Genomic DNA, 12,663 nt, shown 5'->3' with positions numbered 1-12,663 from the left:
AGCACAGCCTGTTTCTGCATATTTGCATTATATGTTGGGTATATTTTTAAGTACGTATAGTTCATAAAGGAGACATTAAATAACATTATTACTAAGGTCTTAAGAAAAAGGGAATTGAATGGATTTGCCCTACTTTTTCTATTCGGATGAGGGCTCATGTGACATTTCCCAGCTTCTGAAGCCCTTCCTGCATTCTTTTCATATTCTTCTTCTCAAAAAAAAAAAAAAGCCACATTTGTTAAAAGCGATTTTAGAGACCTGCCTTGCAGCGGAACACTTTCCTCTGTCTCTGCTTGTACGTGGCTTTAATTTTATGTGTGTGTTTGCTGAGGTGGGGGGGAGGGATAAGCAAACAGGTTTAGTTACTAGTGCTGTTAGCACAGTGAAACTAGGGAATGTTTTTACGTTAAATTTTACACAAGTCCCCCTAGCATCCCTTTATTTTTTTTTTCAAAAATTTCGTAACATTATTGAATTCGATCTCAGTCTGAAAGGTTTGGCTGACTGTGGTGGACTCAGTCTCTGGAGAAGGCTAGCCTATTTCTAGGTAACAGTAGCCCCTCAGGGCGTCTTTTCAGGGTGAAGCAAACATGGTTAAAGAGGGTGTGGGGGAGAAGAATAATCAGCCAGGCATTTGTTCTGAAGAACTTTGCTTTAAGCCACAAAAGGCACATTTTAAACAATGATAACATTGCATAAAAACAGTGAGCCCGAACGTGGGGCGCAGCTGCTATTTGGTGCCCTTATCTCACCAAAATTGAAGCCGAAGTCTTCTGCCTTCAATCCTGGAACATAACAAAGAAGGCCTTTGGGGAAAGTTCAGCTTAAAAGCCAAATTTTACACCTCACATCTCTCTGGCATTCAACTTATCCAGCGCTGTCTGCTGTAACATCTTTAGGTGACTGACACTGTACAGGAAATAGCCTTGAACGCCACTGGAGAACACACGTAAAAAAGCATCTTAGAGCTCCACAACCCCTGTCCCACAATCAGACACGTGGTTCTGATCCACCATGAACTGACTCCTGTTTTGTTTCATTCTTTTCAAGATAACCCAGCTGAAAATTGAAAACAACCCATTTGCCAAGGGATTCAGGGGAAGCGACGACAGCGATTTGCGGGTGGCACGACTGCAAAGGTGTGGATAAAAAGAGCAATGAGATGGCAGCTGTGTAGAATGCAGTGTATCGTTTTATCACCAGGTCTCTCATTTGCCATCTGAGGGCTTTGAGGCAATGTGTCTGTAGGTATTAAATGCACTATGTGTTCGCATTCAGAAAGAGAGAGAGGTTTCCAATCCAGTGATATATGATAAGAGGGCAAATGTGGGCTTTTGATTAGGAACAAGAGGCACCACCATTCTAAGGGCAGGTCTACACTCGACCTGAAAATTGATCCTAGATAGGCAATTCCAATGACAACTGTGTTGCTGGAATCCATGTATCTAAGACTGACTTATCAGGACTTCTTCACAGAGGGAGGTCAACAGGAGAAACTCTCCTGTTGACCTCCCTTACTCCTTGCGAGACTGAGGAGTACCAGGGCTGACTGTAGACCCCTGATGGTTTGATTTAGCACATCCCCACTAGGAGCACTACATCAAACCCCTGGAGCTCAACCCTGACCAGGTCGATCTTCCAGTCAGTCTAGACATACCCTAAGCCTCGCTCAGCCACCAATTTGCACTTGTGCAAGTCTCAGCCTTGCCGTGGCTCAAGCTGTAATAAAGTGGTTATAATTTTTGCCTACCATCACATGGTGGGTGTGAGAGTCAGTTAATTCTTCTAGAATAAAACACCTTGAAATCCTTGCCTCTAAGGCTATGGGAATACTAGAGTAGTAGTAGTTTCTCCTGCCAGGCCCGCCTGCTAATTAGTCTGTAACATTTCTCTCCTGCAGCAAAGAATATCCAGTGATTTCCAAAAGCATCATGAGGCAGAGGCTGGTTTCCACTCATGGCCAGCTTTCAACAAAAACAGACGTCAACCCTCTCCACGGGAATCACCAGACACTTCAGCATTATCAGTACGAGAATGGCGCTCACATGCAGTTTGCTGCTTCCGACACGCAAGATCTACCACTCAACACCTTCGCAGCACAGAGAGATTCAGGGCTCTTCTATCACTGTCTGAAAAGAAGAGGTAAAAAGCTATTTACAGATGGGAAAACAAACCTCCTTCCACGGACAAAACACACGAGTCGATTTTTTTGATACCTTTTCCTGTCTCCCCAGGAACTGCAGAGCCATGCCGGGCTATTGCAATGCACATGTGACACTTCTGATTGGCTAGTATTTTGAGCCCAATCCTTCCCGATGCTCTGCACCCGTTGCCTTCAGTGCGAATTATGAATGCTGAGTGGTTTGTCGGGTTATACAAACCCCTGTAGGGTCAGGTCCTGAGAGGACAGTGCTAAGCGAAGCAATATTCTTACTGTAGGAAACTCACATACTAAGTTATCTGAGTTCAAAATATAGTCTACAAGCAAAACCATCTGTATGCTAAATCTGTGCCTCAAGCTGCCTTTTGTCTGCACTTGTAACGTGTTCTGTGAAAAGCACTAATTTTATAAGAAAGGAGACTCTAGAACTGGCAATTATGATGAGGACCCTACCAAATGCACATGCTGTGGTAGTCAAGTTCATGGTCATAGGAGTTCTACAACGGTAAATGTCATGATTGCAGTACTGCTGCCTTTACTTCCGTGCAGCTGGTGGGGTACTGCACCCAGCTAATGTTACACCTACAGCTCTCCAGTTGCTCAGCTCTGAAGGCAACAAAGCAGAAGTAGTTGTGGCAGTACCATGACCCTTTTGAAACCACCTTGTGGTCCACCTGCAACTCCCTTTTGGTTCAGGACCCGCAACTGGAGAAACTCTGGTCTCCCCCATGACATCTGTACAGAGTAAAAGCACACAAAAGGCCAGAGTTCACAGGAATTCATGATCCTTGGTGCATTGTGCATGGCCATGAACTTGGTAGGGACTTAATTATGACCCACTAGGGACCCAACTCTGCCATTGTTACACTGAGTAGCATGCGTGAATGGTCTTGTTGAAACAACCAGTATAAGGCCCATGTCATCATAAAGGAGATAGGCTATTGCTCTATGTGACTTAAGTCTCTTTTTTCTAGTGCCACAGTGGCACTGGTGATTTACTAAAGTCACATTTACTTCCCTGAAAAGCCATAGGCATAGGAAGCTGGGGTGCAGGGGTGTTGCAACACCCCCAGGTTTTTCTACCCAGCTTCCCTTTGCTTGGGGGTGGCACACTCCATCTGTGTCATCCCTGGGTCCTAGCTTCTGAGAGACCTCCAGGGGGTCCTGCCAGGCCTCCAGAGTCCACTCAGCCCCACTGGCTTTACCTCTGCCCACCAGCCTTGTGGACTCCCTTGTTTCTGTGGGTTCCATAGCTATCTGGCTCTGGAAGCCCCAGGATCCAGGCCTCCAGACCTGGAGGCATCACTGCTGCTGAGGGTCCCACCTTCAGCACATGGCTCTGCTCCTTGCTGTGGCCCAGTGCTCAGCAGATGCCTCCATCCTCTGGGGTCCAGCCTCTGGGCAGCGAGGGGCTAGAGTTGCCAACTCTCCAAGACCATATGGACCAGACACTATTGCTGCAAATGGCATCTGGGTGATCCAGTCTAGGACGGCTGGCAAGCATTAGACAGGCACAAAACCAGTGTAAGAGAAGGGGCATAACTCAGCACCCCACCAGCCTAAGAACTATCCCAGTGCCACCAGGAAGAGTAGGGCAGAGCCCGATCCAGAGCCACTGAAAGCAGCACAAATCTTTCTGCCAAGTTCAGTCGGTTATGGGTGAAACTGAAACCCTGATTCTGTAAATGCTAGTGAGAGGTGCACTTATTACCCTAGACCCAGAGAAGACAGACTAAAACAGAGCAAAGCAGCTAAGCAGAGCATCACAGCCTGAGTCTAACGGGGTGAGATTGCAGTGGTAAATTATACAAACAGTTACAGGTGTCTATTTATAGCCAGTCAGCAGTTTATTCAACTGAGGCCTGATTCTGAAATGTGCTGAGCTCCTCTAGCTGCCACTGAGATCGCTGGGAGTTGTACGTGCTCAGCACTTTTCAGAACCTAGCCTTTAGTGTGTTTGTTAATATCTGGCTCTCTTTGGTTTCAGTTGCTAACGGGAGACATTTTCTTTGCTTCGAGCCAGTTTTTAAATATAATCAACCTTTAAGCACACACTGCTGCCCTCAGTCCGGTATCAAATGAGACCATGGCATCATCTTTTGTTTGCCAGTGAAATGGAAGGGCTTTGCAGAGAAAACTCCTTATACTACCCTGTCTCATTTGCTGCTAATGCATCTCAGCCTTAATAATCCTTTGTCCATGGCAAAGTTAAAGGCACAGATAAGAATTGCAATGCAAAACTTTAATAATAGCCTTCTTCTGTGGATGCTGCTGTTGTGTCTCCAATAGTGACCGGCCCCTGATGATAGAACGCTGGTCAACAACACACTCAGCACTCCAAGCCCATTGAAAGGAGACAGTTTTTCAGCGCATAGAAATCCTTACCAGAGCACTCCCTTTGGCTTTATCTTGAAATATTTCTGCAGCCCTTGACACAAATACCTGGTAAATGTATAGCAATTTTTGCGAGGCCAGGAAGAAAGGTTGCGATAAGACATTTTAAAAGACTTCTTGAATTTGTCAAGTCGTGGTCCTCAGTTATGTGGAGGAATAAAAAGGCCTCTCTGGCTCTGACAGTAGTAGCCCAACTTTTTTCTTTGATCTGTGGCCAAAAGTGCTTGAAGGCTGATTGGCTTAGACTAACATTAGAAATGTAAGGCCTTTTTGATAGTAAATAGTGTTCTTCAAAATTAAATGATTTGTTTGGCTTAACCAGAATAACAATACAAGCACCTAATACTGTAAGTAAGATTCACTCACTTTGTGAGCTTTTGGAGGGCTACCCCAGGTCATGTTAGAGGCTGTTGTACCCAAAGCATTTCCCTCAATGCATGTTTCTTTGTTTGCAGAAAGTGCTCGACATTTAGACCTGCCCTGCAAACGTTCCTATCTGGACGCCTCCTCTTCTGTAGGAGAAGACCATTATTTCCGCTCGCCACCGCCATATGAGCAGCAATTATTAAGCCCTTCTTATTGCAGCGAGGTGACACCCAGGGAAGCTTGTATGTACTCAGGTTCTGGGGCTGAAATTGCAGGGGTCTCAACGGTGGATGACTTGCCACCTCCTCCCCCTTTGAGCTGCAATATGTGGACGTCTGTTGCACCTTACACCAGCTATAGTGTTCAGACAATGGAAACTGTGCCTTACCAGCCTTTCCCTGCTCATTTTACTACCACCACCATGATGCCAAGACTCCCCTCTATCACAAGCCAGAGTTCACAACCGCCAGGTAATAGCCCTTTCAGCGTCTACAATCAACTGTCACAGTCTCAGGTCCGGGAGCGTGTTCCTTCTTCATCCTTCCCCAGGGAAAGGGTGCACCCATCGGTTTGTGAGAGGAAGCCCCCGTCCCCGCACCTAAACACGGCGAACGAATTTCTGTACTCACAGAGCTTTTCCCTCGCGAGGGAATCTGCGCTACCATATCATTCGGGAATGGGGACTGTGGAAAACTGGACGGACGGATGAGAGTCTGCTCTGGAAATAGCTAGATTTACTGCTCCTGAACAATGTTACTTCAGTGTTAATCCCTGTGGGTAACTTGCACTTCAGTGAAACCAACGCAAATGTACATTTCCGAAGGAGTTGGTGTGGGTGAGGCATTTGTAGCTTTACACACATGCAACTGAATGGAAATAACAGTTCTGTACACTCTTGGCTCAATGGCCTGGATTCACCAATCTCTTCTAAATTAAGGCGGTCCTCCTGGCTCCAAAGAAGCATCCAAATGCTTCAAGTATGATGGGGGTGGCTTCTTTTTCTATGTTTAAAAATGGATTTGGGGGGCGGGAATCATTACCCTGCCTTAGTGTGCTACACCAAGTCACAGAGCCATAACACTTAAAGACAAGCCCTTCAATTAGATCCAAGGTTGGCAACAGTCACAGCTCTTTTCTGTAGAGCTCTCTTTCATTCTCTGTCCTCAGCAGTGGATAAGCCATTCACTTCTCTGAGATTCCCAGGCTGCATATGCAATTGCAGAAGTAGGACCAGATTCCCTCACTCCCGGTTGTGTGTCACCTAGCCCCCATACTGATTCCTGGCAGTATAGTGGCTTGAGATTTGTCCAGTCCATTTTTAAATTTAAATGGCTTTAGAAATGGGGTTGCCATCATTCCCCTTTAGGGATGCTATTTCACAGCCCTTAAATACATATTTTCTTTGCACCAAACTCAAAGTTGTCATCCTCACAATTGTTTCCACAATGGCGGAAAGAGTGACCATTCTTCTTTCCCCTCCCCACCCCACATTTACATCTTTTTTCAATTAAATTCTCAGTTGTCACATTTTGCAATGGACAGAAGTATCAGTGGAAGCAGGGAAAGCTGTGACCAGTATATTTATTGCTAATGTTTTTACTGTGGAATAACTTCCAGGTGACAAATAGAAGGATGCCTCCTTCAGTGGACTGGATGCTCGCAAGAATACGACCATGGATCAGCAATGGATTGAATGATTGCAAGAATTTGTCCATCCATCCATTCAATAAAAACCAGAGAAATGGACACTTGGGCGGGGGCGGGGAGGGGGTAGGAAATGCTGCATTCTTCATTAAACAAAATTCCCACTGATTTCAATTGAACACTTTTGTTAGGCAGAAATTGCACCTTCCTCTATGTACATTCAACACAATGGCTCTCCAGTCCCCTTCAGAATCTCCAGCTGTTACTGTAGCACAGGTACATAGAAATAACAGTTTAAGAATCAGTTCAGTTTAAGAATACAGAAGACCCTGTAATAATTTTTTGCTGTTTCCCAAGCAATCACTGAGTAGGTGAAGAACCAAAAAAAAAAAAAAAAAGGTCACGTCTGCGCCTTGCTGAATCCATTCCAATGATGAGAGACTGCTAAATAAGATGTTTAAGCTAGACAAACCAAAGGGTACTGAAGTGAAGGTTATTTTTAGCCATGATGGTCATATATACCTATTCAACAGACAGTATGTGTGGATTTTATAACCAGAGTTGGGAAATCACTACAATTTTTGCATGCTGAATAGCTATTTATATATATATAGATATATATATAAATATAAAAAATATATATATATATATATCACAAATGCAGGCCACCTGTCCGATTCAGCTTTGCTTTTTCCAAATGAAATACATAATAAAAATGAATGTTGCAAGGGTTTTTTTTTTTGGAAAGACAGCTATTTAAGATTTTTTTTAATGACACACCTTGTAAAAATTAAGAATTGGTTAGAAAAAAAGCTATGTACGACAGATGAAACCACGTAAGCTACAGGTGGTGTGGAATTTTTAAATGTTTTGTTACATAGCATGGAAATCTTATTTTACATATCAGAACATAAAGCCATTTTATTACTATAACCTGTCTCTGGGTGCATTTCAATCATTATTATAAAATGAGCTGTGATGAGTCATTGGATAGCTGATCCCCCCTCCCCCACGCTGCTGCAAAATAAATCTTACTCTTTCCTAAGCTGCACACTTGACCTTTTTAACCAGCTCAAAAGCCACTCAGTAATATTTTTAAATGTCCATTTAAGGTTTTGTGTTTTTTCAAATTGAGACGTTTGTGCTCGAGAAACAAAATGTTGATGATAATATAGCCCATGCTGTGGGAGAGAAGAATCTTTATCCTCCGTGGCAAATGAAAGCACCAAAAATGGGTGTGTTTAAATGGCATTTTCAATAAAACTCAATATCCCAGGACTTAAGGGGTAAAGAAGACAACGGAGATGCCACCAGGCATAGGCTGAAGGGCACATTTTCATTTGTCATACTGACACTGAATCAACACTAAAAGAGACTGGTACTGCCACCGCTGCCTAAGATTTATGGGGCCATGAGCCTACAGTCCCCAGTGACCATCTATTCTGGATTCTTATGTCTGTTTTACAAATTAGATTTTTTTTTTTTTGGTAGAAACAGTGCTCCCCTCTCCTGAACCACTGTCCTTTCCATTTTTAGAGCAGTTCCGTGCCTCCTGGTACTTTCAGTGCACTGTAAAGAATCTGCACTACTACACTAAGTGGAAGATGGACTCTTTGGGTGTTTGATTTAGCGTGCCTAGTAGAAATGCACACAACCAAGCCCTGAGAGTGCTCCCCATTGGCTGCACTACTGCTTGCTGTCACAAGGAATAAGGGAAGTCGATGAGTGAATTCCCACTGTGGGGAAATTTGACTTAAGGTGCATCGACTTCAGCTACACGGTTCTCATAGCTGGAGTAACATATCTTAAGTGGAATTTCTTTTGTAAGCGAGGCTGCCCTCAGTGTGCTACTGTGCTGGGGGATGGAGAAGAAGATCAATCTAATGTTGAAAAGTCCTATCATAGTTAGGAGGTGAGCGTATTGTGGAAGTAATGTGGTCAGCCCTCTTGTGTAGGGGCTTACATTAAAGTGAACATTGAGCAGGGTGGGGGGAAGCTAGATATGTACTGTTGTGTGATTTCCATTGATAAATTAATAACATTTGCATGACTCCCATTACCTTTTTGTAAAGGTTGGTGGTCCAAATCTATATTGACGCAAACTGGGCTGAGTCTTCTGGCCTTGAACAGTGCTTATATCAACAACGAGTGTGGCCCTCACTCTAGCTATATTAGTATTAGTCTACAAATTGATCCGAATGTCAGAAATTAAACCTGCTAAAATTAATCCATGCCAATACCTCACTAGTCTGGGATTATCAGCAGGTCGTATACGCGATAGAGGCCGAACATTGGACTAGCTGGGGTGATGTTGGTGCATGCACATACACAGTGTTCCCCCCCCCCAGCCCCAAGCTCAACTGCATCTCCACAGTTTGGAAGATTTGGGCCTTCTGTTTTAATTTATGAGGTCATTAAATAATTCTTTCTGCTGCTTGTATATAAAGAAAGTTTCTTTTGATGAGAAAGCCTCTCCCAGTGATGGTTTTGTGGAACATTCCATTCGGAGCAAAAGTCATCTCTTCACTAGCCAGTCAAGACTGCCCATGGATTATGACCCGCGAGAGCTGGTAATTTTAGAAAATAAGGGCCTGATTCAGGCTGATGCTCTGTCCCTCCTCTAGCACAGTGGCTGACAAACGCAGTGGGTGAAAAAGGTACTCAGACTTTGGTGGACAGAGCTCTAAGAGTGCTTGAGGATTTCTGGGAAGCCAAAACAGGGTCAACCTGCTGGTGAGGAGGGTAAGGCTTTTAAATCTCTCTCTTCTCCACAAGCTATCCCATGAAAAGTGGGAGGGATAGCTCATTGGTTGGAGTATTGGCCTGCTTAAACAAGGCTTGTGAGCTCAATCCTTGAGTGGACTACTTAGGGATCTGGGGCAAATAGATTTAAAAAAAAATTTTAGGAATGGTGACAGGTCCTGCTATGAGGGCAGGGGACTAGACACCATGACCTCTCAAGGTCCCTTCCAGTTCTATAAGATAGGTATATCTCCATATATTATTTAAAAAGGGGGGACCAGTAAGACAATCCTACTCAGTAAAGAATGTATCGGAACCTCAGCAAGACACTGGGAGTTCTGTCTCTCTCTTTCAGAAAGAATAATTTTAGAATCAAGTTGTGGAGTCAGGTAAGAATCAAATAAGAGTTTAAAACAGTGGTTCTCAACCAGGGGTAAGGAGATACACAGCTCTTCCAGAAGGTACATGAACTCCAAGTTTCTGAACCTTTTTTTACATATACAAATTGGAATTATTTTATTTTCATCAAATTTTATTTAGCCTTTTGCGCAATCATAAGTATGACGGCTAGTTTATTGCTTATGAGGAATGTCTCCCACCCAACCAGTTACCATTAAGCTGTTTAAACAAATGTATTGGAATGGTAGAAAAGAAATGTGTCTGACAATTGTAGTTACCGGGAGGTACTGATAATTTTTTTAAAGGAGTACTTTGTACAAAAAAGCAGTTTGAGAAACACTGATTTAAAATACCCCTCTCTATCTGCATTAGGGATCAGCCTCTCATGCTTAGTGGTGGCTTTTGAATCCTTGTTCTGTTTTCTGTTATAAGATTGCAAGCAAATAGCCAGCTGTTAAAGAAGTAGTAGGTAAGTGGAACGGGGATTACAGCCACTAAATAGTGGGAGCTATAGAGGGTCGGTATAATCTGGTTGCCGTTTATCTTCAGCCTCGTTTAACTTGAAATGTGATTTTTAAACAGTTTTATGTAGTTGCGTTAGAGCAAAAGCCTGACACCATTATTGTGATTTAAACCAGGCTTATCTTGGGTTTACTTAGGAACTTGTTGAAGACAAACTGAAACAACCCACTCAGATCAAAACAAATATCCAACAAAGCTGATCACGAGAGGGTTTTGTTCCAGGAAAAAAGAAGGGTAACAAAATGATTTTTTTCTCAAGCTTGATCTGCAGAAAGTAACAGGATTATGCCCAAAAAACAAAAAAAGTTTTCAAAAATGTTAAAAGAAAATATTCAATTTTTAGCTTAAAAGTTGGTTTAATGAAACAGCTGAAAATTTCCATAAAAAATACTGTTCCCACCCATATTTCTATTCTGATAAAAAAAATAATTTTTTGTCAAAACACTTTGAATGCAAAAATTGACCTGCTGTAGTAGCCATACAGGAGTTTGCACTGTCTTCCCTAAGCTCGTTTAATTAAATCACTCCAAAATTGTGCATAGCCAAAGCCTGACACATTGTTCTTAAAGATGGGGGCTAATTTAGTTATAGCCACTCAAAAGAGCGATCTTGGGGTCAATGTGCATAGTTCTCTGAACTCGTTAAAAGGGATAGAGAATAAGACAGAGAATATCTTCTTACCTCTATACAAATCCATCGTACGCCCACATCTTGAATACTGTGCACAAATGTGGTGCCCCCTCAAAGAAAATATATTGGCACTGGAACAGGTTCAGAAAAGGTAAACAAAAACAATTAGTGGTTTGGAATGGGAGCCATAGGAAGAAAGATTAGAAAGACTGACTTTTCAGCTGAGAATAAAGGAGATGAAGAGGTCTATAAAATCATGACAGGTGTGGAAAACCTGATAGAGAAAAGTCATTTACTTATTCCCATAACGTAAGAACTAGGCCATGATCAGGACCTTTGTTTTGTTTTCAACAGGCCCATGCCCATCTCTCCCCCAGCAGCTGTAGCTCTTGAATGTACACAAGGGTGTTGACCTGCAAGGCACAGGGTATAATGTTTTTGATGCAGCATAAAACCCCAGATTCTAATATAGAATCCCAGGTCACTCATTTTCACTGCCTCTGAATTTTGCTGATGGGATTTATATACACAACAAAACCCAGACCTTAACTCACTTTACTGTGCATGATAAAAATCATAAAAGTACACAGTACCCCAAAAAAAAGAGGAGCCTCAAGCATTGCTAGAAGTATTACAACTCATGGAGAACACCTAGAATAAAAGTGAGAACAACCCCAAGCAACTAATTTCAGCCAGAAAGTATAGAGCAAGTCCACGCAAGACATAAGGAATCAATCAGGAGACAGCCTGGAAAGGTGATGAACTTGCACAGTGTATCAGAAGTGATGTGAACCAGTCAGGATGGAATGGGAAAGGTGACAGCTCCTAAGCAACCGGCTCTAGAAGAAAACTGACGTGGGGATGGGTAATCAATTCAGCTTAAACAGGAGACCAACGTACCACCGTGTCTGTCATAGCTGATTAGGCATCTTTGGCCAAGGCTTCCTCATAAGAGCCAGCAAAGGTCAGAAAGTTAAACAAAATCAGTGCTGACGCCCCAGACACAGAGATTCTGCTTGATGTGAATCACCATTCCTCCTTTCTGGCCTTTTCAAAAGCAAAAAGTGTGATAATGTTCCCTTCCCCCACTGGCCCAGCCATTTATTATTACAAAAGAAAGGAGCTCAGTTAGACGTATGAAAAACATCCACTGAGATTTCTGTACAGGATCACTAAAGAGGACCAGCTTTAGGTTTTACAGTTAAAACAAAGCACATGAAAGTTACAAAACATTTGGGTGAGTTGTAGTTCTAATACATTTGTCATGTGGGGGTGGGGTGGGGGGGGTATTAATTATTTCCACTGACATTTCCTAAGCATTGTAAGGCCAGGTCTACACTAAGGGCAATGTTAACTGTGGTGCACAACTCCAACTACATAAATGGCATAGCTGGAGCCAAGGTACCTTAGATCAAGTTACTGCACCATCTCCCCTCCGAGGGAAAAATGATGGGAGATACTCTCCTGTCAACCCCCTGAAGCTTCTCATTCCAGTGGAGTACTATAGTGACTGAGTATGTGATCAGCGTTTGATTTAGCATGTCTTTACTGGACCTGCTAAAATCAACCTCTAGTGGCTCGATCCCCACAGAACCACTCTTCTGGTAAGTGTAGAACAGGCCTGAGAGTTAGAAGCAGTCAGTGAAATCAGGCTATGCAATGGTATGTGTTTAATAAAAAAAGAGAAAGGGAACCCTAGTTATCTGTGTTTTTATGTACTATGCCAGGATCACCATGAGGAAACCGAATCAAGGCATTTCTATTGCTCTGGAAAGGGGATAGAATTCCAAAAGCCTGCAGAGAGG

At 43.0% G+C, this 12,663-nt stretch overlaps 1 protein-coding gene across 10 annotated transcripts in view; it reads left to right on the top strand.

Annotated features, from left to right (window-relative positions):
• Window positions 1-6,991, top strand: part of TBX4 (T-box transcription factor 4) — a 65,322-nt gene extending 58,331 nt beyond the window's left edge. For all 10 annotated transcript variants that reach the window (XM_075013912.1, XM_075013906.1, XM_075013911.1 and 7 more), the window contains exons 7-9: window positions 1,051-1,139; window positions 1,901-2,142; window positions 5,011-6,991. In XM_075013912.1, coding sequence (XP_074870013.1) covers window positions 1,051-1,139; window positions 1,901-2,142; window positions 5,011-5,630 — 951 coding nt within the window. In that variant the 3' untranslated portion in view covers window positions 5,631-6,991. The remainder of the gene's footprint in view (window positions 1-1,050; window positions 1,140-1,900; window positions 2,143-5,010) is intronic.
• The last annotated feature ends 5,672 nt before the right edge of the window (window positions 6,992-12,663 follow it).

This window comes from Carettochelys insculpta, chromosome 19 (assembly GCF_033958435.1).
Source record: "Carettochelys insculpta isolate YL-2023 chromosome 19, ASM3395843v1, whole genome shotgun sequence".
In the NCBI taxonomy this organism is placed as follows: Eukaryota; Metazoa; Chordata; order Testudines; family Carettochelyidae; genus Carettochelys; species Carettochelys insculpta.
Note: the sequence above shows the minus strand (reverse complement) of the source record. Positions and strands in the feature narration are given on the sequence as shown.